The sequence below is a fragment of the Peromyscus californicus genome, unplaced genomic scaffold (assembly GCF_007827085.1).
Source record: "Peromyscus californicus insignis strain IS unplaced genomic scaffold, ASM782708v3 Scaffold_3__1_contigs__length_106647218, whole genome shotgun sequence".
NCBI classification, from domain to species: Eukaryota; Metazoa; Chordata; class Mammalia; order Rodentia; family Cricetidae; genus Peromyscus; species Peromyscus californicus.
Genome location: NW_026294551.1, coordinates 24,020,970 through 24,046,317, shown reverse-complemented (window position 1 = coordinate 24,046,317; position 25,348 = coordinate 24,020,970). Strand labels below are relative to the sequence as shown.

Here is a 25,348-nt window from a genome sequence, read left to right as displayed (position 1 = left end):
ACTGCAAGTGCTCCCCATATAAGCCGGCTGAGAGGACTCTCAAGAACTCAAAGGGACTGTTTTGTCTTCTTACGGTGTTCCTTGCCAAAACTAAACAAGGTTTAGTTGGCCACTAGTGGGCAGAAGAGCCACCAACGGTGAAGGCAATGTTGCTTTATTTCTATAACCTTTCTGTGTAAGGGGGGAAGGGACCAAACTCGGCCTCGTGCCAGAGAGGCAGGGATGATAAGAGTGATTCTGCTCAACTGAAGACACACAGCAATGGTCAGTGCCGGCCTAGCACGTGCCCTAAACTCAATCTGAAGCACAGGTGGTGTGTGTGCAGGTCAACTTTTTCCAAGTCAACTTTTTTTTCTTTTTTTTTTGGTTTTTTCTTTTTTTCTTTTTTTGGTTTTTCGAGACAGGGTTTCTCTGTGTAGCTTTGCGCCTTTTCCTGGAACTCACTTGGTAGCCCAGGCTGGCCTCGAACTCACAGAGATCCGCCTGCCTCTGCCTCCCGAGTGCTGGGATTAAAGGCGTGCGCCACCACCGCCTGGCCCAAGTCAACTTTTTAACTAGCCCTGTTGCTTCTTCTGTCAGGAAGACTGAGGGTATGGCTGAGCAGTAAAGTGCCCCGGAGCACTTTCCTAGGTGAGCACTGGCCTAGTTCAAGCTCCCGCACCAGAAACACACACACATATACACACACACACACACACACACACACACACACACACACACACACACACACCAGTGACCTTGAAGGACACAATGACAGCCGCATAGTCCCAGCTACTTGGGAGGCTAAGACTGGAGAACCACTGAGCAGTGAGATCAGTCTGGATGGACATCATAGCAAAACCTGAGATCACACAAACAGGGACATGTGACAAGAAGTGACAGATATCCCCAACACTGAACAGGAAGAAGCTGCTGCCTTCTCCCAGTCAGGGAATCACTTTATTCGGAAACCGCCACAACCTGACGTTTGTAGAATAAGTAAATTAAAACATACCCTTAAATTAGCACTTCCCGGAGTTGCTGGCAAAGCTGCATTAACGGAAGGGAAACAAAATGGCGTGCACCTGCAAAGCCAGCACTCAGGAGGACTGCTGTAAAGGTCAGAGCCAGCCTGAGCTACACGGTAAGACCCAGGCTTAGAAACCAAAACAAACTAAATGAATGTAGAACTCCGGTTCCTGGTGCTGGGTGTGCAGGTCGGTGATGGAGTACTCGTCTAACCTGTGCAAGGGCTTCGTTTCATCCCAATATTGCAAAAGACACACATAACTGAGTTTTTAAACTAATTTTTTTTTTTTTTTGGTTTTTCAAGACAGGGTTTCTCTGTGTAGCTTTGCACCTTTCCTGGAGCTCGCTCTGTAGACCAGGCTGGCCTCAAACTCACAAAGATCCCCCTGCCTCTGCCTCCCAAGTGCTGGGATTAAAGGCATGCACCACCACCGCCCGGCAAAAACATGCTTTTTTTTTTTTCTTTTGGTTTTTCGAGACAGGATTTCTCTGTGAAACAGTGCTGGAACTAACTCGCTCTGTAGACCAGGCTGGCCTGGAACTCACAGAGATCCACCTGCCTCTGCCTCCCAAGTGCTAGGATTAAAGGTGTGCGCCACCACCGCCCTAAACTAATTTTTAAATGTGTATTTGATGTGTATGTACGGATGTTTGCCGGCCTGTACGTCTGTGCCACAAGCAGGCCCCACCCGGAGATCAAAAGGGGGATGGGATCCTCCAGAACTGGAGAAGTGGCCAGATTTCTTTTTCCTTCTTTTTGAGACAGGGGTTTCCTGTGCAGCCTTGACTGTCCTAGAACTCTCTCTGTAGACCAGGCTGGCCTCAAACTCACAGAGATCTGCCTGCCTCCCAAGGACTGGGATTAAAGGCCTCTGACACCATGCCCCGCCTGTGTTTTTAACCACTGAGCCATCTTTCTGGCCCACAAATACTTTTTAATTCCTCAGTCATACTACCCTCAATTCAAGTGCTGGTGGCCACTTTACTGTAGAAAACCATCTTAGACCATGTTGCTCCAAAGCTTCAAGACAGTAAGAAATGTTACAGGGTTTGGTGATGTGCTCAGTGATGAGAGCATGTGTTAGAATGCTGATGGTCCTGGCTCCCATCCCCAGCACTAAAAAATTAAAAAAATGGGCCGGGCGGGTGGTGGCGCACGCCTTTAATCCCAGCACTCGGGAGGCAGAGCCAGGTGGATCTCTGTGAGTTCGAGGCCAGCCTGGGCTACCAAGCGAGTCCCAGGAAAGGCGCAAAGCTACACAGAGAAACCCTGTCTTGAAAAACGAAAAAAATAAAAAAATAAAAAAAAATAAAAAAGGGAGGCAGGGAATGGTTTTTCACACACATAGAGCTTCTGTATGATACATATTTTAAAAACATTCAGCCGAGTGTGATAGTGCATGCCTTTAATCCCAGCACTCAGGAGGCAGAGCCAGGTGGATCTCTGTGAGTTTGAGGCCAGCCTGGTCTACAAAGCAAGTTCCAGGACAGCCAGGGCTACACAGAGAAACTCTGTCTCAAAAAGCAAACAAACAAAATGCATAAATACATAGATCCTCATTGTAAGAGTTCTCAAAACCATCATGTAGGGGCTGGAGAGATGGCTCATTGGTTAAGAGCACTGGCTGCTCTTTCAGAGGACCCAGGTTCAATTCCCAGCACCCACATGGCAGCTCACAACTGTCTGTAACTCCAGTTCCAGGGGACCTGACATGAAAGCACTTAAAAAATAAATAATTTTTAAAAAGCCATAATGTATTTATAAACATTGAGAGGCAAAGACTCTTGCTGCCAAACCTGATGACCTGAGTTCAATACTCAGGACCCACAGCTGGAAGAACTGACTCCTACCAACTTGTCGTCTGCCCTCTACACACGTACCCTGGCACATGTACCCCCTGTCCAGAGGTGCACAAGCAACAGCCTTCGAAGTTGTTTCATCCCGAGATCTCATTTAACTAGTGCTTCCAAAACACATTTGTAGAAATCCCGCCTGGACAGTACATTCCCTGAGGACAGAGATAACATTCAATTCCTGTCTGTTTCTCTAGCATCAGGAAGTTTCCATTGCTTCAGGTTAACTGAATGCTATTAACGAGATGCAATCTGAAAAATTTGTACCTTGCAACGTATCTCTGTTAGTAAAATACATTTGTCACCATAGAGAACCAGTTTGAAAGAAATCATTTGTTCTGAGTGAATTTAAACTCTGAGCTCAGTAAGTTGAGGTATATGTAGCTCAGTGGTTGAATGCTAGACTAGCACGCATTCGGCCCAGAGTTCAATCCTCAGCAGTGCAAATAAGAACAATAACCATGTGCTTGCAGAGTGTGGGTAAGATACGATGTCTCCATCACCTGGACAGACATTTTAAATTTATTTATTTTTATTTCATGCACATTGGTGTTTTGCCATGGGTGTTGGGTCTCAGGAACTGGAGTTACAGACAGTTGTGAGTTGCATGTGGGTGCTGGGAATTGAACCTGGGTCCTCTGGAAGAGCAGTCAGTGCTCTTAACCACTAAGCCATCTCTCCAGCCTCTGGGTCAGACATTTTAAACCAGAGCTTGTGGATGAACAGGAACAAATACAAACAGGGCTTCAATACAGACAATTAGCATGCAGAACCATCAGCAGCAGGACAGACTGTGAAGCCAAAGGGAGCGTCTGTCGGTGATCAGAGTTGGGAACCTGCCTGGGCAGAATGACCATGCCCGTCCAGGCTAGTGTTTGTTTATTTATAACCCATGTCCCCATAGCGAGAGCTTGGAGAAGAACTGAATCTTGCTGGATGCCAACCTGTAGGGGGAGCTAGGTGTTTCAACTTAAAAAACAAAAAAACAACAAAAACAAAAAGCCCTGGACCCCACACCAAGCAGGGAACCCCAACTATGTCGTGCATGCTCTTAGAAGGCTGTTAGTCAAAATGAATTAATGGCCTTCAGATGGTGAACTCTGCACATTTCTTCTAAGTTTATCAGTTAAGTGCTGCTCTAGACACACCTAAAAGCACTTACCACATGGTGACCTGTTTCTCCCAGCAGGACTTAAGTCCATTCCAGTCTTAACAATTCTACCAACTAGACGCTGGGAGCTGACACAAGACCTCGAGGCTAGAGGCTGGCATAGCGGCCCGCACACGTGGCCAGCCCAGGCTGACCTTGCAGCTGTCTAATCCTCTTGCCCGTCTTCAGACTCAACACCCCCAACCACTCCTAAGTGCCCTCTCCAGGCTCAGCACTGGACCAAAGAGCCTCTTAACTCTGAAGGAAGAATAAATTACTAATTTTGCATAGCACTCAACAGGCCATGAAAGTCTTTCATATACATTCTCTTCAGCCATTCTGCTTCTTGCCTTTCTCGTCAGTGTTTATTACACATCTTAAGAGCCTTCTATTTTAGAGAGAGCTTCCCACAGACCCCACAATTCCATTTAACCACCCTCTCTGTTCTCTCCACAGACGCGGCGTTCGCTCCTCTCACGGTCTCCCCCTCCACACCCTCCGCTCCCTCTTCACACTGTCATCACTTCTGTCCTGACCCCTGCATGAATCTTTTCATCACGGCCATCAACCGACTCTTGCTGTTAAGCCCATGGGCTCTCACTTTTGATGGAACCAGCTTCCTGGCAGCAAGTGACACCATCAAACACATCCTTGACTTCCACCCTTTCCTTTTCTTATTACCTTAAATGCTCTGGGTGGTTTCTTCTCTACTCTCTTCAGATTGTTCCTTACATGTGCTCTTGACATAGGATTAGGTTCTCAGGAACTTGCCATGGACCACTTCTCTCACCCATGTTCCCTGAGCAATGCTATCCATGCACATCCTCCATCACCATCTGAGGCCGACGACTTGTTAGGATTTGTCCCCCAAAGACGAATGTGCTTCCAGCTAGTGGATATCCAGCTAGGATAACCCTGAGAGCTGACTGGATTAATCGATACATGGAGTCACAAACTGATGGCACTACTGAAAGGGTGTGGAAACTCCCAGAGGTGGGGCCTCGTTGGAGGAAGAAAGGCACAATTTTGGGAAGCTGTATCTTGTCCCCAGCCCCCCTCTGCTTTCCTTTGCTTCCTAGCTCCAGGGTGTGAGCAACTTTATTCCTGTGCATCCCTCCAGCATGCTCTTCAGCCTCATCACTGCCTAGAGATGACAAAGCTGGCCAGTCACAGCCCACACCAACCCTTCTTTCCTTAGGTGGCTTGTCTCCAGAATTTTGTCACAACAGAAACGACTACACATTCCTAAACCAACAGCTCACATCTACACTCCTGAGTTCTAGGCATCAATGCGACCTCCTCCTGTCTCCTCGGACAGTCCCCACTGGCACCATGCACGTAACAAGGCTGCAGATGGCTATCTGCTGCCCTCACTTACATCCGAACCCTAATGACAACACCACTCTGGTTCTTTGTCCTCACGATGCTATCAGCTATCGAGCGTCCATAGCAGAAATCCAGGCCTCACCTCTGACCTCGTCCCTCACTCCCCTCATCCAGTTCATCAGCAAACCCTCTCACTATGACCTCCTAAACCAGTAGTTCCCAACCTTCCTAATGCTACAACCCCAAGATACAGTTAGTTCCTCATGTTGTGGTAAACCCCAAACATAAAATTATTTCATTATTACTTCATAACTGTAATTTTGATACTGTTATGAATTATAATGTAAATATCTGATATACAAGATATCTGATAGTCAACCCCTGTGAAAGGCTCTTTCAACCCTTGAGGGGTCACGACCCACAGGTTGAGAACTGTTCTTGAACTCATCCTGAGTCTGCTGCTTTTCCTGAGTTCATGTTGGTATTACCTCTCACCTAAGTCAGGGACCGGAAAACTACGTCTTACGAACCAAATCTGCCTCTCATTTAGATACTGCCTCTCTCGGCTTTCAAGCTATAGAAACAGAACAAAGCTGTAGAAACGGAACAGTGGCATCAGAGCACAAAGAGGCTTGCAAAACTGAAATGGTTACTGTCTAGTCCTTTACAAAAACAGACAGACACAATCGGAGGAAATGGCCTCCCTGCCTTCTGCCTTGATTCCCTTCCACTTGGCCTTCAAGCTGCAACCGGAGTGGTCTTCTCAAGTTAGTACATACATTTGAACCTAAACTTTGTCTGTAAGCTGACATGCCTGAAAACAGCCAGGAACTTTTTTTTAATGATTTGTGTGCACACACACACACACACACACGCGCGCGCGCGCACACACACACACACACACACACACACACACACACACACACACACACGCTAGAGTTAGAGGAAGTCGTGAGCCACCAGACAAGGGTGCTGGACACCAAACGTGGGTCCTCTGGAAGAGCTGTAAGCACTCTTATAACTGACGAGCCACTCTCCAGTCTCCAGTTTCATGAATTTTTGAAAAATGAAAATCCTAGGGCTGGGATGTAGCTTGGTGGCACAGGGCCCGGGGTTTGATCCCCAAGCAACAGTAAGACAGCAAAGCACGTGTGCCAAAAAGGACAAACGTATCAGGCCTTGTCTATAAGCGAAGTCAAGACAAAGGATGGCCTATTCAATAAAGGTGATTAGGACAACTGCTCATCTACTTGAGAAAATGAGTAAGTCTAAATGATTTATAAAAAGAAATACAGAAAATAAAGTCAAGTGTTGGCAGAAATGAGCTGGGCGTGGTGGTGCATGCTTTAGTCCCAGGCCTTGGGAGGCTGAAGCAGGCTCAGCGACACAGGGAATTTGAGACCAGGCCCAGCTCTGTGAGAGTGTCCCCCAAAATAAAAACAAATAAAAAACAAAAATAAATAATAAGTAAACAGTGCAGAGGTCAGGTGTGGTGGCCCATACCTCTAATCCCAGTACTGGGGAGAATGAGGCAAGGGGATCTTGGAGAGTTCCAGGTAGCCTGGGTTACCACATAGTGAGACTCTGCACCCCCCCAAATAAAAACAAAACAAGTGTTAAAAAAATTTTAATGTGCTGGGCTATGATGGTACACGCCTTTAATCCCAGCACTTGGGAGGCAGAAACAGATGGATCTCTGTGAGTTCGAGGCTAGCTTGGTCTATAGAGTCCCAGGAATTCTAGAGCTGTTACAAAGAGAAACCCTATCTTGAAAATCAAAACAAAAGAAAAAAATTAATGTATATAATTATTACTGGAGAGATGGCTCATCAGTTAAGAGTCCTAGCTGCTCCTCCAGGTGGTCTAGGTTTGATCCCCCTTATCCATATATCCATATGACAGCTCACAACCCCAGCTTCACAGGATCCGATGCCCTCTTCTGGCACCCACATATTGGTCAAATATACATTCTCTCTCTCTCTCTCTCTCTCTCTCTCTCTCTCTCTCTCTCTCTCTCTCTCTCTCTCTCACACACACACACACACACACACACATAAAAAAAAAACTGAGGCCGGGCCATGGTTGCTCACCCTTTAATCCCAGAGTTCCTTAACAGCCAAGGCTACACAAAGAAAACTACATCTTGAAAGACCAAAAGTGAAAGACTGTACGCAGCACTGGCAAAGGGCTAGGCAAGCACTAAAGCACAGTGGAGAGGGCTGGGGATGGCTCACTGGTGAGTGCCTGCCTAACATTTTCAGGGCCAGGATTCAACTCCAGCACTCAACAACACCACACACACTATGGGAGTGTAAAGCGATAGTTTTTTTTTGTTTGTGGTTTTTTGAAACAGGGTTTCTCTGTGTAATAGCCCTGGCTGTCCTAGAACTCACCTTGTAGACAAGGCTGGCCTCAAACTCAGATTCCCCTGTCTCTTCCTTCCCGAGAGTTGGGATTAAAAGCGTGTGACACCACTATCCAGCCAGAAATTACATTTTTAAGTATCATAGAGATAGTTTCCCAGATATGCAGGTAAAGGTATAGAAGGATGTCCTATGATCCAATGATTACTGTGGTAAAAACAAATGATAACAACTTAAACTATAGTAAACAGGGAGCATTACACACAGTTTAAAAGAGTGGGATGGGGAACTACAGTAAATACCACATGCTAACAGGACAGCAGACAGATAGACTGCCAGGGAAAGACACCCATCAACAATGGCATCCCCAGCTGAGGAACCCTGCTCCCATTCAGCATTCCTAACACCATCCCATACCATAGGGATACATTTCCATGGAATCTAAATACTGGTACCATTTGTTGACAGAAGTTACTTGGTAGCTGTGGGAAAGGAAGGAGACAGAACACAAAGTGCAGGGTAAGTTTCCAGAAGGATGGAAATGTCTTGCTTGTCTGCTGTTTTGGACGTTGGTGACATGAATACATAGAATTGCTAATAGATAGATAGATAGATAGATAGATAGATAGATAGATAGATAGATAGATAATCACTGAATAGCTGGGTTTTTTACAGCTGGAGGTGAGGCTTGATGGTAGACTGCTTTTTTAAGTGCACAAGGCCCTGGGTTCTATCCCCAGAGCCTACCCTAAGACACATACACAGAATCTGTATATTTTATCCTAATTTTACACATTTACACACATACAAAATTGTTTCCCTTATGTGTGTATGGTGTGTGCATATGCATATGTGTGTTCCTATGTGTGCTGGTATCCATGCATGCATGTGCACATGCATGTGAAGGCCTGAGGTTGAGGTCTGGTGACAGCTCACCACCTTATTCCTTGATGCAGGGTCTTTCAACTGAACCATAACTCACAGATAAGGCTCCACTAGCTGGCCTATTATTAGCTCAGGACGTCCCATTTCTGCCCTCCAAGCACTGGAATGACAGGCAGGCTGCCATGCTCACCCAGCATTTACTTAGGTTCTCATACTTCTTTACCCACTGGGCACTCTCTCTGCCAATACAAATCTTATCACACTATTTCTCCTCCTAAAACTCCCTAAGTGATGACCAGCCACTGTGGGATAAAGTCCATCCTCCTCACATTATCATGGGTTTCTTTTTATCTGATCTCTGCTTCTCTAACCACTTTCCTAAACCAGGTGTCACAGTGACTTACACCTGTGATCCTCAAATTTGGGAGGCTGAGGCAGAAGGACTGCCATGAGTATAATGCCAGGCTGAACTAAAGAGTGAGATCCTGTCTCAAACAAATAACAAACAAACAAAAACTCAAATTTTGAAATATACCACTCTCCTTGAAGTCCTAGGCAGCAGATCTCAAGGTATGATTCAAGGAACACTTAGGGTCCCCAACACCTTTTTAGAGGGACTGAAAGCCCCAGCTATGGTTAAAATAAGGCCGAGAAGATGACCCAGCAGGTAAAGGTACCTGCTGCCAAGTCTGACAACTCGGGTTTGATACCCAGGACCCACATGGTCGAAGGGGAGAAGCAATTTCCAAAAGCTGTCCTCTGACTTCCATGTGTGTATGATGGTGCACACACACACACACACACACACACACACACACAATTAATGTAAAAGAATTTTTAAAAAATAATACTAAGGTATAATTTCACTCACATTTTCTCACAGCTGAGCAGTAGAGTGTCCCAGAGATTTGATGATGTGTAATGATATAATATAGCTAAATGTGGCAACAACTAGATTATCTGTGTAACTCAGTTACACAGTTTCAAAAGGACCATTTCATGATGTTGCAAAAATCATGCACGATGCTCCATAACTGCAGTAGACACCTGTAATCTAGCACTTGGATAGCTGAGGCAAGAGGATTGGGAATTTGAGGTCAATCTGGACTACATGAGACTACTGTCTCAAAACAAACAATTATGCATTGGTAAAAAGTCAGCTCAAGGTACAAAAGGGCCATTGGGGGTATATTCAGGTGGTAGAGCACTCACTTAGTACATATAAGTTCCTGGGCTTGGTCCCCAGCACAAGGAAGAAAAGTGTAAGAGAGACCATAGAATCTGCATGCAACTCTATACAAAGTTATCAATGATGGGCTCATATTACCTGCTAAAGTTAGGTATAGTAACAAAGAATAAATCCAGGCATGATGATGCACGCCTTTAATCCCAGCACTTGGAAAGCAGAGGCAGGTGGATCTCTAATTTGAGGCCAACCTGGTCTACAGAGTAAGTTTCAGGACAGCCAGAGCTTCATGGAGAGACCTTGTCTTGAAAAAAAGAAAAGTGGGGTTGGGGATTTAGGTCAGAGGTAGAGCGCTTGCCTAGCAAGCGCAAGGCCCTGGGTTCGGTCCTCAGCTCCGGGAAAAAAAAGAAAAAGAAAAAAGAAAAGTAACAAAGAACATCCAACAATCTAAAAAGCTTACTAAAATTTCTCTCCCATGCTGGTAGAATGGTTTGGTGTGCGTGTGTGCTTGTGGTACATGCCTGATGACCCAACCTGAGTTCCATCCCCAAAATTCATGGCAGAAGGAAAAAAAGTGAACTCTTGAAGGTTGCCTTCTGACTGCTACATCAGTGTGATGGCGTGCATGCCCACACTCACACATCTATACACAAATAATACTAGTAAATACAAGTTACATTTATTTTTAAAATATTTCTCCCTTGCTGGGCATTAGCTGTACATGTCTTTAATTCCAGCACTCAGGAGGCAGAGGCAGGCAGATTTCTGAGTTTGAGGCCAGCCTGGTCTACAGAGTGAGTTCCTGGACAGCCAGGGCAAAATAGAGAAATCCTATCTCCAAAACCATACCCCTCCCCCGCAAAAAATATTCCTTTTCAAATCAAATGTTTGCTATATGAAGTCAGATTTTTGTTATATGTCAAGAAAGACAGACTAATGGCAAAGATTGCAGAAGCACGTAAGAGAATTTAGTGGTCTTAAGTAAGACGTTAAACAGATTTGCGAAACTAAAATGATGCCGATTTCCTCACTAATTAGTTTTAGTTTGGGAAATACAGTTATTTTCACAGTTACTACTTTTTCATTTTGTTCTTGCTTTGAGGTTTTTTTGTTTGTTGTTTTTCATTTTCGGGGGGGTTTTGTTTGTTTGTTTGTTTGTTTGTTTGTTTGTTTGAGACAGAGTTTCTCTATAGAGCCCTGGCTATCCTGGAACTTACTATGTAGAGCAGGCTGGCCTCAGACTCACAGAGATTCACTTGCCTCTGCCTCCTGGGTGCTGGGATTAAAGGTATGTCTGGCTTTTTACTGTTATTTTAAAATGTATACCTCTCTCTCTGAGGCTGCCCTCAAACTCATTATGTATCCACAGATAATCTTCAACTTCTGACCTTCTTCCCTCTACCTATAAAGTGCTGGGATTACAGGCACATTTGTGCCAGGACTTTGGGTCACACCTTTAATCTCAGAACTTGAGGAAGAGGCTGTCAGATTTTCTATGCATTCAAGGTCAGCCTAGTTTACATAGTAAGTTCGAGGCCAGCTGGGGCTATATGGAGAGACCCTGTCTCAAAGAACAAAAATCCCAGGACCTTGTCCATGCTGGGCAAGCACTCTCCTAACTTAGCCACATCCCTGCCTCTGGACAAGTGTGCCTTACATTTCTGTTTTAATCCCCATGGTATCAAGTATGTGTACAGTGCACATAAACAGAACCTCCGTGCCGAGTCCAGCTCTGCGGCAGCAATGCCACATTAACTTCCATTCTTTTGTGGCCCCAGGATCAAACCCAGGGCCTTGTACATGCTAGGCAAATGCTTTACCAATGGACATTTCCAGCCCTTACTTTCAGCAGTGAATGTCCTGTGATTTCTCCCTCCCAGCCTGTGTATACCTTTCCTCTCTGCTTTTCACTCTCATTAATCTGTGTGGCTAACAGCAACTCAACACTGAGACCTCGTTTTAAACATCACTTCCTAGGGGCTGGAGAGATGGCTCAGGGGTTAAGAGCACACTTGACTGCTCTTCCAGAGGACCTGGGTTTGATTCCCAGCATCCACATGGCAGCTCACAACTGTCTGTAACTCCAGTTCCAGGGGTCCCAATGTCCATTTCTGGCTTCCACAGGCACTGTCTGAACATGGTTGCACAGACATACATGTAGACAAAACACCCATGCACATTAAGTAATAAAATGAATAAATCTGCCGGGCGGTGGTGGCGCACGCCTTTAATCCCAGCACTCGGGAGGCAGAGCCAGGCGGATCTCTGTGAGTTCGAGGCCAGCCTGGGCTACCAAGTGAGTTCCAGGAAAGGCGCAAAGCTACACAGAGAAACCCTGTCTCGAAAAACCAAAAAAAAAAAAAAAAAAATGAATAAATCTGTTTTAAAAAAATCACTTCCTCGCCGGGCGGTGGTGGCGCACGCCTTTAATCCCAGCACTCGGGAGGCAGAGGCAGGCGGATCTCTGTGAGTTCGAGGCCAGCCTGGACTACCAAGTGAGTTCCAGGAAAGGCGCAAAGCTACACAGAGAAACCCTGTCTCGAAAAACCAAAAAAAATAAAAAAATAAAAAATCACTTCCTCTAGAAAACCTTCCCTGGTTGCTCAGACAGGACTAGGTATCACGTCCATGTCCTCCTTCCATTGTCTCCATATTCTGTCCTAACCAGATCTTAAACCCATCCGATCAACCATTAGTGATAGTCTGCATTACCTTCTAGGACCAAATTCCCAGGGCCTACCACTGTCTGAAATACTAGGGTAGGGCTACGGCTACTTGCTATAGCATGGAGTACTTGCCTACCATGTCCAGGGCCTAGGAATTTAAGTCCATCCTGGGCTACATAAGACATTGTCTCAAAAAACAGAAACAAGGGGCCGGCAAGAAGGCTCAGCAGGTAAAGGTGCTTGGCATGCAATCCTGCTAACGTGAGTTCAAATCCCCAGAGAACCTATATGAAGGTGTGGGAAGAACAGAAACAACTCCACACAACTGTTCTACCTTCACATGCATTCTGCAGCATACACGTCGCCCCACAATTATATAAATTTCAAAAGTTTTAATTGTAAATGTATATGGAGAGAGCAAATGAATGTAATGTTCATCACAAAAACGAAGTGTTGCCGGGCGGTGGTGGCACACGCCTTTAATCCCAGCACTTGGGAGGCAGAGGCAGGCGGATCTCTGTGAGTTCGAGGCCAGCCTGATCTACAGAGCGAGTTCCAGGACAGGCACCAAAACTACACGGAGAAACCCTGTCTCGAAAAACCAAAAAAAAAAAAAAAAGTGTTAGCTTTATTAAGAAAATAAGCCAGGGCTGGAGAGATGGCTCAGTGGTTAAGAACACTAGCTGCTCTTCCAGGACCTGGGTTCAATTCCCAGCACCCACATGGCAGCTCACAGCGGTCTGTAACTCCAGTTCCCAGAGATCTGACACCTTCACACCAATGCACATAAAATAAAGTTAAAATAAATTTAAAAAAAAAAAAGAAAAGAAGCCTAAACTAAAACTGTTCTCCAAGTGTTTTACCTCCAAAAGCCAGGGGATGGGAATGTTTACCTGGGAACTAATGGCGTACTTCAGGTAGGACAGGATGAGAGGATTAGGGGAAGGTCCAATCATGGCCTGCTCCAGGAGTGCTTCTGCAAGGGAAATTTTAAAAAGGCTGAGTGGTGACAACTTTCCTGGGTTCTCCCCTCCCACCCGTCCTTCTCCATGTTACTGGAGACCTGCGAGGTTGAGAATGTCCCAGGTGGCTCCTCTAGGAAAGAATTTCTTCATGTTGATGGCCCATTGGTAGTCACTCCAACGCTCCTTCCAGGCCTGCAAAATGGCTTGCCTCAGGTTCACCACCTTCATGATTTCACTCCAAGGAGGCGAGACCGGTGACGAGGTGGGAGTTTCAAAATGGAGCCAGAGGAGAGATGGGCTTCTGAGGCAAAGAACAAGGGAGAGATAAATAGAAGGGAAATTCGGGAAGACTTAAGCAAGACAGAAAAACTAGACAGAGTAGAAATGGAGGAGGCAAAGGAGAGATTCTGCCACCCTCTCCCCTTCTGATCTGGGACAGAAGGTGTGTCCAATGGGCCAGTCCAAAGCCCTCAAGAGAGCAGGAAGGGGTTAAGCCCTCTCCGGCTGCCTTCGCTCTAGCTGTGTTCCTCACCACTACCACCCCAAACCCAGATCTACCCATTCCCCCATTTCCTCTACCTTCCTCAGCCCTGAAGTTGTAATTCTCCTTTTCTTTCATTCACCATCTCCCCAAATTTAAGCCCACCGGAAAAACCACTGCTACGTCGTAGGCAGCGCCATCTTGGCACCTATTAAGGAACTCATTTACTATTGGTCCGCGGTAACAGACACCGACCAATAGAGAAGTAGCAAGAGGCAAGTCCTGCCACAGTACCTTCTGGGAATTGTAGTTCCTTAGGACTTGTCTATGCCACCAAGCAAGCAAAAGAATCTAATTGGTTCTGGTGGTTTTTCTCTGAGATTATCCAAAGAGCTGAGTTACGTTGGTACCAGGAGACTCAGGACCTGGGGAAGAAACCCTCTGTCTCTCAATGTCGTAGCCATCTATCTATACCTTCAATCATTCTGGATACCCTGGTTATCCCCCAGGAACTAGGCACAACATGGGTATTATGTGTTATGTACAGCAGTGTGTTCTAACATGACTTCTGTTGGGTTTTTGGTTTTTGTTGTCCAAAGCCCCTGTTGCCACTAGAGTTCTCATTTCATGTTCTATTCCAAAAGGGACACAGAAGTGTGGCTAGTCTCACACATACCACCATTTCACCCCAAAATCTGACAGTGCTCCTAGAATCCCCTGATCCTGAATACTGTTTGTATATGAAGGGAAGTAAGGGGAAAAAAAACCTAGAGCTGGGTGTGGTGTTGCACACCTTTAATCCCAGCACTTGGAAGGCAGAGCAGGCAGATCTCTTGAGTTTGAGGCCAGCCTGGTCTACAGAGTTCCAAGTCAGCCAAGGCTACACAGAGAGACTCTGTCTCTCTGTCGGGGGGGGGTGGGGGGCAGGGAGGATAGGGGAGAAGAAGGAGGAGGAAACAGAAAACAGAGGTTAATATTAATGTATGACACCAAAACTGTCTAAAAGGCCGGGCGGTGGTGGCACACACCTTTAATCCCAGCACTCGGGAGGCAGAGCCAGGCGGATCTCTGTGAGTTCAAGGCCAGCCTGGTCTACAGAGTGAGATCCAGGACAGGCACCAAAACTACACAGAGAAAGAAACTCTGTCTGGGGGGGGGACGAAAAACAAATAACAAAACAAAACTGTCCAAAAGGCCTAGGGAAACAAAAGGTACTGTGGTACTGTGGGTGAGACCATCCTGTAAAACACACTTGGAGGCCCCCAGCCAGTGTTTTATCACCCCTCTTTTTCTTCGCTTCCAGTCTCAGATCCTGAGGAGATGGATTCCACTTATAGTCCCCAGCAACTCTCTCTCTCTTTTTTAATTAATTAATTAATTAATTAATTAATTAAATTTTTATTTATTTATTTATTTATTTATTTATTTATTTATTTTTTTTTTTTTTTTGGTTTTTCGAGACAGGGTTTCTCTGTGTAGCTTTGCGCCTTTCCTGGAACTCACTTGGTAGTCCAGGCTGGCCTCGAACTCACAGAGATCCGCCTGGCTCTGCCTCCCAAGTGCTGGGATTAAAGGCGTGTGCCACCACCGCCCAGCAATTTATTTATTTTTCTATTGTCAGCTTGATACAGTATAAATTCTTATCCTAACAGTGAAATGTTTCATTGAGGCTTGCCCAGTAATTGTGTAAAACCAAAACTTATTATAAGCCACAGTCATCCTAGGGTCCTCCCTGCTGTAGATATAGCCTCCCTGGTTCCCCAATAACTCTCTTTAGTCCCACCCTCCTTTTTGTACAGCTCTGCCAGGACTCTACCACTGAACTACAGTCCCTACCCCAAGCTACCTTTTGAATGACCATCAGGATAAAGCTTGAGAAAGCAGACCATGAAGGCACTAAAGATGGCCTTGTAGACATTCAGACAGACTGAGACTGACAGGAGCCTGAATGCCTGGAACATGCTATAAACGGGGAGAGGATGGTTGGAGTAGGGCCAGATCACATCCTTCTGAGACTGGTACTGCCTATGGTCTTCCTCCTTCTCTACACCCCCCCCCCGCCCCCCCCCCCCGCAGCTCCCCCACCCCTTCTTATTCTGCTCCTTGTGCCTTCCCAAGGGCTATTACTGGAGCAGAGCGTTTACACAAAACAGCCACCAAGTACGTGCAGCCAATGCTTCCAAAGCAGGAAGGAGGGAGAACTCAGACTCCCGATTCATAACCTTCAGGATCCCCCTCCAAACAGACCTGCGCTCGACTGATGCTGCCGTGGGCCGCTTCTCTCCAGGCTCTCATCTAACTGTCTTCCCTCTACCTTTACCCGTGGGGACCCCCTACTCCTTTCTGTCACACAGCCTGATACTCCCCTTCCACCGCCATAAATTGTTTCTGGATACGGCTGTTCTTTTCCTACCCCTCATAGCCCAAATGGCCCCTCTTGGAGAGAGGCTGTCAACTCCGTGAGTGGGCCTTATCGAGTGAGTGGGTGTTCGGTCCAACCCATATGGGAGGGGGCGGGGATACTTGGGCCTGAGGGTAGTTAGACTCAGCTGAGCTCAAATCCTTCCCTCTGGCGCGCAGCCTGGCAGATTTCTGAGAGGGAGGGTGTTCCTCCTCCACACTTCATAATGATGAGAGGCAGCTTTTGGTATGGAGCCATCTGCCTTCCCTGGCCCCCTACTCCTCACCAGCAGCCCATTCTTTAGGCTTGGCAGGGTTTCCCCAAGGACTCAACTGTATGTACAAGGACTTCCTCAGCTCTAGGCAAGGGCCATCATCGACTTCTCTACTTTTTCCCTATCCCACCTCCTTCCTCCTGGGAGCTCTCTTAAGCTCTGAGAATTACTTACCACACAGGGAAGACAGACTCCATGATAATGCTCCCAAGAATGAGAGAGAAGATGCCGCGTTCCCTTTGGGGTATATGGAAAATGTCCCCAGCTCCTCTTAAGCTCCCCCTCCCCCCCCCCCCTTTACTTATTCCATTGTCTTAAACTGCTCCTCAGAGGCTGGGCTCCCGCTTCTAGCTCTGAGCCTCAGGATCTTCACCATTTCTTTATTATTCGTGTGTCTGGTGTGTGTGTGTGTGTGTGTGTGTGTGTGTGTGTGTGTGTGTGTGTGTGTGTATGAGACTGACTTCAATGTGATCCCTAATTGTTCTCCCCCAAATTTCTTTGAGACAGAATCTGCTACTGAACCTGGAGCTCACCCAATTCTTTTAGCTAGATAGTTGGCCAGTGAGCTCCAGGGACCCATCTGTTTCAACTACCACTGCTCCCCCAGCACTGGGATTATAGATCTGGGCTGCTCCACCTGGGTACTGAGGATCCAAACTCAGGTCCTTCTGTTTACATGCCGAGCACTCTACTGACTGAGTCATCCTACCTTCCCTTTTTAAATTTTTTTTTGAAACGCTGTATGTCTCAGGCTAGCCTGAAATTCACAATGTAGCCAGGTTAGCTTCAAACTCATCCTCTCGCTTCAGCTTCCTGGATGCTAGAAGTCTAAGCTTGTACTAGCATACTTAACATCTCCACCGTATTGGCCGGTCCGGCTGAGGGAGAGGTCTAGATGGAGAAGAGGGGCATGTGGAAGCAAGCCAACAGACTGAATGACATGGAAACATCCAGAGCCAATGAGAAAAGCATCCTGGCCTTGGAGTAAGGGGCTGCAAGAAACAGGGTTGGACTTGTTGCTCTTGTAGAGAACCTGGATTCACTCCCCAGCACCCATACAGTGGCTCACAACCATCCTTAACTCTTGTTCCAGGGGCTATGATCCCTCTTCTGACTTCCATAGGCAGCAGGCACATACATACATACATGCAGGCAAAGCACATATTATAAAAAAAATTAAAGGCTTGAAAAAGGAACAGGTTTTTTTATTTAATTTAATTTTGTTTCATGAGTGTCAGAGCCCCTGCAACTGGAGTTACAGACAGTTGTGAGTTGCTATGTGGGTGCTGGGAATTGAACCTGGATCCTCTGGAAGAACAGCCAGTGCTCTGAACTTCTGAGCCAGCTCTCCAGCCCCAGGAACAGGGTTTTGTACCCAAGGGGGAGTGGACATTCCTTATCTAAACTAGTAAAAAATGGATAAGAAAAAGTACCAGGGCTGGAGATATGGCTCATTGATTAGGAGCACTGGCTGCTCTTCCAGAGGTCCTGAGTTCAATTCCCAGCAACCACAGGGTGGCTCACAACCATCTGTAGTGAGATCGGGACACCCTCTTCTGGTGTGCAGACATACATGCGGATAGAGCACTCGTATACATAAAATAAATAAATAAACCTTTAAAAAATTTAAAAAACAAAAGAAAAAGTACCAAGGGCCCAGACCCCCAAACCCAGAAACAGTAAAATCATTTAGAAGCATATGAGGCCCAGAGAATTTCAGATTCCCTTTTTCTCAGAGTGGAGGCCTTGCCTGCCTCCTCCACGAGCACCAGCTATGTGAGGAAAGAAAGTCTTTCCTACAGGCTCATATACATAACTCCAAACTAGTTCCCAAACTGTAACCCCTGCTTTCAAAGGCTGGAGAGATGGCACAGCAGTCAGGAGCACTGGCTGCTCTTCCGGAGGACCCGGGTTCAATTCCCAGCACCCACATGGCAGCTCACAACTGTCTATAACTCCAGTTCCAGGGGATCCTACTTTCTCTTCTGGCTTCCTAGGGCACTGCATACAAGTGATGCATAAACACACACACTGCCAAAACACCCATACTAATAAAATAATTAAAAGATTATTCAAGCCAGGCATGGTGGCACACGCCTTTAATCTTAGCACTGGGTAGGCACAGGCAGGTGGATCTCTGAGTTCAAGGCCAACCTACTCTATACAGTGAATTCCAGGATAGCTAGAGCTACACAGAGAAACTCTGTCTCAGAAAAACAACAAAAAAAAACAACAAAAAGAAACCACTGTCTATGTAGGGGAAGAAATAATGCAAAGAAGCCAATAGGTGATTATACTTTCCAGACAGTCCCTGTGTCCCCAACACTCTATCTCTATCATCCTGCTAACCCAGAAGTGAAAAGCAGAATTTGCTTGGGGTTCTTTTTTTTTTAAGGCTTTATTTATTTTTATTTTATGTGTACAGTGTCATGTTTATATGTTTGTTTGTGTACCTTATGCATGCAGAGCCCATGGAGGCCAGAAGAGGGAGACAGAGCCCATGGAACTGGAGTTACAGTCAGTTGCAAGCTACCATGTGGGTGCTAGGGACTGAACCTGGGTCTTCTGAAAGAGCAGCTAGTGCTCTTAACTACAAAGCCGTACCTCTAGCCCCTGGGTTTTGTTGTTTTTGAGACAGAAACTTGCTATGTGTCCCAAGCTGGGTTGGAATTTACTAAGACACCGGACCTGAACTCCTTGTCCTCCGGGTTTTGCTTCCTTAACTGGGATTACAGGTGTGCCTTTCTACATACCAGATGAAAGAATGGAGTCTGAGCCAATCCCTATAAGTTTCCTAATACCCTGAAGGATCTCTCCCCGCTCCACACTCATGACAACCGGAGAAGAGAAGGGAGGTGCTGGGACCCTAAAGCCCCAGCTTTAGGGAAGGGAGGCCAGCTGCCATCTCCTTTGTAGTATCCTTCTCTTCAGGCCCCTAAAACAACTCTGCCACTGTATACTTGAATGTCCGTCTGTCCAGAGGACAAACCTGGTGCGCCATTCCTCAGGTTCTGCTCCTTTATTTATGTATGTATTTATTTATTTGAGCTAGGGTCTCTCATCGGCTTGGAATTCACCATATAGGCTAGGCTAGGCAACCCCAGGGATCTCCCCAGCTCTGTCTCCCCAGCACTAGGATGACAATTTCCTGTGGCCACACCCAGCTTCATCGTCGTCGTTTTATTTTGTTTGTTTGTCTTAAACGTAGTCTCTCTATGGAGGCCTAGCTGGCCTCGAACTCTCCGAAATCTGCTGGCCTCTGCTCCCGAGTGCTGAGATTTAAGATGCTCACCCTAACACCCAGCTGACACCCAGCTTTTCATGTGGGTTCCGGGGATGGGACTGAGCGCGTCATGACTACGAAGCTGGCAGTTTGCTGACTTAGCTCTTTCCTCAGCCCTCTGCTCCTTATATTCTTGACCTCCATGCAGACTGCCGTCCTCTCCTCTGAGTGGAGGGGGAGGGCTGCCCGGGGGGGGGGGGGGGGGGAGGGGCAAGCCTATCCTCTGATGGTAAATACTGGCCTCCGCCCCATTCTTTTCTCTTCTGTTGGCAAAAACAGGATGAGGGGATTCTGGGAAAATGAAACCAGAAGGTGGGAACATTTGGAGGATCCAATGCCTGGCACACATTTAATATTTTTTCTAAAAGTCAAATGAGGGGCTGGAGAGATGGCTCAGTGGTTAAGAACACTGACTGTTTATTGCTAAAATGCCTTCCCAGAAGGAGATGTGAGCAGTTTCTATCCCTTCTCCTAAGGTCTCAATGACAGACTGCGGCACCGTTCTACCGAAGTTCACTCTGCGGAACCAGTGGGTTTACTGGACTTCCTTACAAAGCACAGGTGAGGATTTACTTAAGGGGTGTGGTGCTTCTTCCCCACAGGTCACACCTCAAAGCCTTTACCCAGCAGGGTTGAGGGCTTCCCCATCACTGAATAGATGGAGCTAAAGACACGAGTCACACGTGTATACTCTAGCCCTTGCAGGAGACTGCTTGCAATCAAGGCAGCATTTCATGCAACAGATGGTAGAGAAGAGTTGGATGCTCAGGGAAGGGTCCTGTGACCCTCCACACTTCTCCTGAGGGGTGGCAAAACTACAAGCCCGGTTGACATGATCTTTTGGCAGTGGGGGACACCTGAACACCCCAAGATGGCAGTTGTTTGGCTCAGAGGATAGTCATCTACAACACAGAGGATCTTCGTTTCATTCCCAGCACCCACATCACGGCTACCAATCAAAGCCAACTCCTGCCCCAAGGGATGTGAGGCTCTCTTCTGGCCTCTTCGGGCACTGGGCATGACTGTGGTGCACAGACATGATTACAAGTAAAAACACCCATATAAATATAATAATTTTTTTTAATGAAGTCAACACTCAGGAGGCAGAGGCAAGCAGATCTCTGAGTTTCAGGTCAGTCTGGTCTATATAGTGAGTTTCAGGATAATCAGGAGGGATTACAAGCAAGACCCTGTCTCACAAATAAAATAAAATAAAATAAAATAAAAAGGAAAGAAAGCAAGCCAAATGAATGGATAAAAGTAGGAGAAACCTCAAAAGACAACCCAGAGAAAGCATTGGTTTATTTCTTTATTATTTTAGTTTTATTTTTGGCTTTTAGAGACAGGTTTCCTCTATGTAGTCTTGGCTGTCCTGGAACTGGCTCTGTAGACCAAGCTGGCCTCGAACTCAGAGATCTGCCCACCTCTGCCTCCAGTGTGCTGGGATTAAGGTGTGCACCACCACCGCCTCCTGGCTTGGTTTATTTTTTCATATCTCCCCTGAGTGCCAACACCAAGGCTCACCAGGCCTGGTCCTTCTCCTGGTCTTCTTCAATGACCCATCTGATGGAACAAAAGTGATTGATGAGGGAAAATTAGTGACCTCTTAACTTTTAGCAGGGTGAACCCTAATTTCCTATTTTCTCATCTCTTCCAGCCACTAATCCCCGATCTACATATTGTCCCTTTCTCATCCTTTTTTTCCTTCATTTTTTTTAAGCCTCTGCATATGGAGCCATTAGTCTTTTATTATTTGAAACAGGATCTCACTATGTAGTCCTGGCTGACCTGAAATTTGCTGTGGAAACCCAGTTGGCCTTGAATCCAGAGATCTACCTGCCTCTGCCTCTTGTGTGCTAGAATTAAATGCATGGCTCCTTTCTCTTTAAAAAGAAATATATGTATCCACACTCACACAAAGACACAGGGAGGCCAGAGGACAACACAGGAATCAATGCTCTCCTTCCACCAAATGAGTTTCAGGGACTGAACTCAGGCTCACAGGTTTGGCAGCAAGACCCTGTAATCCATGTCACTGACCCATTTCTATTTCTTGCCTTGTTTGATTATTCAATTTTATTTTATGTGTTATGAGCATTTTGCCTGCGTGTCTGTATGTATGTGCACCACATGTGTGTCTGGTGCCCTCAGAGGTTCAGAAGATGGTGATAGATCCCCCGAAATTACGGACGGTTCTAAGCCACCGCGTGGGTGCTGGGAACCAAACCCAGGTCCTCTGCACAGGCAATCAGTGCTTTTAACCGTGAGTCATCTCCCCAGTCACTTCCGACACTTCTTAGGTTGGAGAGCATTAAGGGGGAGAAGCTTTTGGGTTTAGGTTCTCTTAGCTGGTGGTACTAGAACTTCCTCAGCTTTCTTTTCATTGCACCCCCAATAAAGGAGGCTTTGTCTGCAGGCCCGAGATCTGATGGAGACCTTCCCACTTCCTGACATCACTCAGTAAGCTCCATCAGTCTGTAAGCCTCAGATGAAATGCAACAAGGGGCATGCAGCTTGGTGGTAAAGTCTGTGCGTATGTTTTGCAGCCTGAGTCTGACCCCCAAACAACAAATAAAGATGAAATATGGAGGACAATTGCTGAGGTCTGAACTAGCTAGCTGCAGGGCTAGCTGGCAGAAAGGCCTGCTCCCTCGGTCCTCAAATTGCTAGGGATCTACAAGCTTCCTAGCAGAGGTGAAGGATGCTGAGTGGGTTCCGGCTGCCAAGCTTTTGGAAGAAGCTCTGCAGAAAGATATCTCCTGGTTCAGAGGGGGTGGAACCCTCAAGAAATCTTGGGGTGCTTCCTAGCAACAGCCTTGGAGGAAGGGAGGAAGAGGAGGAAAGGAGCGAGGGCGGGGCTTGGGCATGTCTGCTCCCACTGGAGCCCAGAGAACAGGCTGTTCCTCCTGCCTCCTTGGCAACCAAAATCCAAGCTGGAGGGGAAGGGGCTGGCAGAGAGAGCCCCTTGGAGGGTCTTTAACTATCTCACTCATGCCCCACCTTCTGGCTTTCCCCATAGGTGAAGGAGTGCCTTGAAGCAGAGATGAGGGGATGGGAGGGAACGGTCTGATGGGGTGTGGTTCGTGGAAAAGAACGGGAGCTGGGGATACACTGAATTTGAGAAGAGCTAGCAGCTCCAGGAAACAGGTGGGCAGGATGGGCAGGTGGTAAGAGGGATGAGGCAACACCAGGTCAGGGGCTACAAGCCCAGACCTGGACTGGGTCCTGGCATCTGGTGAGATGCCAGCTCTGGAGGCAGCATGCCCTTCACATTGCCCTTGCTGGGTCTGTTATCAGCCCATATTGGGAGCTCAGGGGATAGGGGGGATGGTGAACCTTTGTTGTTAAGTTCAGCGTGCCCCACTCTATCCCTGGCAGGGCTGGTTGAAGGTGTGCTTGTAGGTGTTTCATTTGTTAGATGTTACGTAGGATTTCACTTGGGGTGGGATATTGAGGATTTAAGGAGGTATCCTCCATCTTTAGAGCCTTTATCAAGACAGATGTAGTGGAGGATGACTGAATCCCTAAGCATGGTGGAGCATGACTTTAATCCCAGGACTCAGCACTTGGGAGACGGAGGCAGGAGGCTCATGGGTTCCAATCATTCTGGCAGTTAGGGCTACATAGTAAGTTAGTAGCAAGACCCTGACTTTAAAACCAGCAAGCAAATAGACCAGCAAGTGAAATAAAATAAACAAACAAAAAACCCCTCCAGAACACGGAGAGGACAAGAATACCACCTTCCCATCTGAATTCTCTCAGTCCTCATCTTGGTCCAGACCAGTGCTGAACCACTCAGGCAGAATATAATTGTATTTCTCATACCCTGGGATTATCTCTCAGCTCCTCTGGTACCCCAGTCTCCAGAGACTATTTCCATATGGGCTTGCACATGGACTCTGAGCCTGTACACTGCCTTGCTCCCCAGGGTTTCGGTCAAATCTGATTATTGTTGAGGTGGCCTCCGTTGGCAGACAGCCACCCTCAGTACACTGACTGCACACTGCAGCCTTCTGCTCTCAGCTGCAGCTGTTGCATGTCCACGGGGAGCTGGGACTGAACAGGTTCATTTACTGCATGCTGACTCCGCACGCTGCAGCCTCAGTTCCCCACTGCAGCTGCCCACTGTACAGTGTAGGCTTCCTTCAACCTGTGTGTGTGGGGGGCGGGGGGTGGTGGTGCGTCCCATCACCAGTAACTGTTGCCTTCAACTTTACTCTTCCCTCATCCCAGCTTTCTTTTGTATCAGGAGCCCCAAGAGAAGCATTCTCCCTTCCCCTCGTGCATTGCGAACCCTTAAAATCCCTTGGAAGAGAAGGGGCTCCGTGGCTCAGGGTGTAGGTGGCTGAGACTAAGATGAGCAAGGGCAGCCCAACTTGGATAGACTGTTGGTCAGCATCCCACTCAGCGAATGATTCTACCCAGCATAAACTGAACGGTTAGAAGTGCAGCTCCCCTGACAACACTCACTGGCTCCTCCCCAAAGAGCAGGCTGTGGAGGCAGGGCTCCGCCCTGGGAGCCGTGGGAAGGCTATGGCCCCCGCTGGTAAAACTGGGCTAATGACAGCGGGGGAACCGGCGGGGCCAGAGGGGGGTGCTAGGGTAATTAGACCTCTGCCTGGCGGGTAGTAGATCCCGAGATGAAAGGGGCTCTGGCGTCACTGACAGGGTTTTATGTCCATGAATGCAGAGGTGTGTGTGCGTGCGTGTGTGTGTGTGTGTGTGTGTGTGTGTGTGTGTGTGTGTGTGTGTGTGGCTGGCGCGCGTTCGTGCGCGTGCGCGCGCAGGGGTCCGGAACTGGCATGGAGACCTCTCCTTTGAGAAAGCGAGTCCATCTCTTTGCAGCCACCCTGCTCCTTAGGTTAGCCCTGGAACCATTTGGGTTTTTTGTTTGTTTGTTTGTTTGTTTGTTGTTTTTTTGATGGTGCAAACATGAGAGGAAATCCCACCTCAGTGAAACCAGGGGATGAGGGGCAGTAGCGAGTCCTACCCGCCCGGCTCCTCAAGCTTAGCACGGGCTGTATATTGTTGGGGAATGGCTGGTGGGCAGTGAATAGAAAGAGCCTTTGTGGAGAATAGAAACGTTTTCAAGAGGAGGCAAGGGATCCAGCATTAATGTTAGAAATGAGAGAGGAGGCACAACGTAGAATGAGCCTCCAAAAGGGTTAGAAAATAGGACTGTTGAAGTTAGGAGGATTTCAGAAGTAACCTGTCCACCACTTCGATTTTAAGCTCTAACCCTGGCAGCTGTAATTTGTTCAAGGTCACACAGAGAGTTGCTTGGAGAGAAGGGACGCGAACTCTGAAACAAACAACCCCTAGCGTTTGGTATCTGGACTTTTCCCCGGATTTATAAGGTGCAGAGAGCTCCCTGAAACTTCCCCTCTACCCCAGGGTGCAAACCAGAAAACCCCCAGTTCTCCCAGCGAATGAAAGCTATTTTGTTTAAAAAAAAAAAAAAAAAAAAATGACATCTTTCTCAAAATGTGTCACCGAGCACCGCTCC

The 25,348-nt window shown here is 47.1% G+C and overlaps 1 protein-coding gene across 2 annotated transcripts in view; it reads right to left on the bottom strand.

The window, feature by feature from the left end:
* Med24 (mediator complex subunit 24) overlaps window positions 1–14,095 on the bottom strand; it is a 28,999-nt gene extending 14,904 nt beyond the window's left edge. For both annotated transcript variants that reach the window (XM_052756919.1, XM_052756920.1), the window contains exons 1-3: window positions 13,983–14,095; window positions 13,502–13,704; window positions 13,332–13,414 (exon numbers count right to left, since the gene is read on the bottom strand). In XM_052756919.1, the coding sequence (XP_052612879.1) occupies window positions 13,332–13,414; window positions 13,502–13,631 (213 nt within the window). In that variant the 5' untranslated portion in view covers window positions 13,632–13,704; window positions 13,983–14,095. The remainder of the gene's footprint in view (window positions 1–13,331; window positions 13,415–13,501; window positions 13,705–13,982) is intronic.
* Between the last annotated feature and the right edge of the window lie 11,253 nt (window positions 14,096–25,348).